This window comes from Dioscorea cayenensis, chromosome 6 (assembly GCF_009730915.1).
Source record: "Dioscorea cayenensis subsp. rotundata cultivar TDr96_F1 chromosome 6, TDr96_F1_v2_PseudoChromosome.rev07_lg8_w22 25.fasta, whole genome shotgun sequence".
Classification (NCBI taxonomy): Eukaryota; Viridiplantae; Streptophyta; class Magnoliopsida; order Dioscoreales; family Dioscoreaceae; genus Dioscorea; species Dioscorea cayenensis.
Window position 1 is genome coordinate 19508130 of NC_052476.1, and position 1673 is coordinate 19509802.

The 1673-nt window shown below is 38.0% G+C and overlaps 1 protein-coding gene across 1 annotated transcript; it reads right to left on the reverse strand.

Annotated features, from left to right (window-relative positions):
* Positions 1-915: 915 nt before the first annotated feature.
* Positions 916-1320, reverse strand: LOC120263232 (protein LIGHT-DEPENDENT SHORT HYPOCOTYLS 4-like). The gene has a single exon (XM_039271102.1). It carries the CDS (start codon positions 1318-1320, stop codon positions 916-918), a length of 405 nt encoding a protein of 134 aa, XP_039127036.1.
* Between the last annotated feature and the right edge of the window lie 353 nt (positions 1321-1673).

A 1673-nucleotide genomic window follows, 5' to 3' on the forward strand; every position in this document is an offset into this window, starting at 1 on the left:
AGCATAAATAACATGATTAATCATAGTTATTAGGGATTATCTTCCTATCAATAATTGAAATAATGAACTTATATATATATATATATATATATAAATATTCATGGATGATGATTATATATATACATATAGTACATGTCTACCAAGTCACCAAAAAGAGAAGGAAAAGGATCTATAATTGTCTCACTTTTGGGACATCTTGCTCTTCAAAAACAGAGGCAAGAAAAAGAGAATTTTCATGGCCAAAACCCTCAAAACCAAATCCATATATATCAAACAATCTAAATCAAGAAACCATCGATCAAACACTACCATATAATGAATTGCACAAACATAAACATACATCTTTAAATACTACTATATACATAGGTTTTTACAAAATAGATTAAACTCTACCCAAGAAAAACAAAAAGTATATATACATATAAGAAAATAAAAAATAAAATAGAAAACAAAGTCATTTAGAACCATCTTCCTCATGATAAAACCCTAAAAACCAAATCCATATCCAAGAACATAGTATATCATGCATACAACAAAGCTCACATCTTTATATCTACACTAATTTAATCAACAAACATGCAATGAAAATCATGAAAAGCAAAAGAAACACTAATTCAACACCGAAAGTGGTATAAGTTCACTGCCGGAGTGAGCTTCATCACCGGAATAACAAGATTAATAACATGGCCTTGAAGATGATGATGATGATGATGATGATAGAGATGAAACAGTTGATCTACATGGTTAGAATTCACTCCAGCAATCAGCTCCGGTGGTGGTGGCGGGTGGTGGTGGAGGTGGAGGTGGAGGTGAGGTGGTGGTGGTGGTGGTGGTGGTCTCTTCCGTTTCTTCTTCTCTATAAGCAATGCCACGAGCTTTGGCCTGAGAATCACGTACCTGACGGAGATAGCAACCTCACGGCACGAGCGCTGAAAGGGTTGGTCTCTCAGGTTGGCCGCCATTTTTCTTCGAAGGCGGCACGAAGACGGGCCGATGAGAGCATCGAGACTGCGCCCCAAGCTTGACGGAGAGGGCAGGTGCATCGGCGATGGAGGATTGGGGTGGCCGAAGAATGGGCAGTTGGTGTTGTGGACTTTGGCTTTTGCCGAACTGGTCTGAGTAACGGAGGAATCTAAGAACGTGAGCGCCACTGCAACGAGAGAGAGTGAGAGGTGGACGGTGGTTCTTGAGGTATTGGACGAAAGTGTTCCAGTCTCTGCGTTTTTGGGATTCGTAGCGGCTTGGTCGGCCGGAAGAAGAGGTGTCGGAGTTGTGGCAGGAGTTGATGGAGTTGGTTGGGATGGTTGGAAAAGTAGACATTTTGTTTTTTGTATATATAAGTGAAAGATAAAGAGGATTGAAGAACTAATAAGACTTTCTCTTTGTTTGTCTAGCTAGGTTTAAAAAGAAGAAGAAGAAGAGATATGAAGATATGATAAAGAAGGGGAAGATTAAGGTGAGAACATATATATGATAAGAAGAAGATCCAGATTAAAAGTTTAGGAATACAGTAGAGTACTGAAAGATAAAAGGGAAAATTTATAATAAGAAGCCAAATTAAATGATATCACTAGAAGAAGAAGAAGAAGAAGGAAAGGTTTGTATATATATGAGAAGATAGATGTTAAGGATTACAAACACTAGCTTTGTAGCTAGATCTAAAGGTTAGAACA

Excerpts from the sequence above, each read along its gene's own strand:
- LOC120263232 (XM_039271102.1), bottom strand. The coding sequence starts at position 1,320 with ATGTCTACTTTTCCAACCATCCCAACCAACTCCATCAACTCCTGCCAC.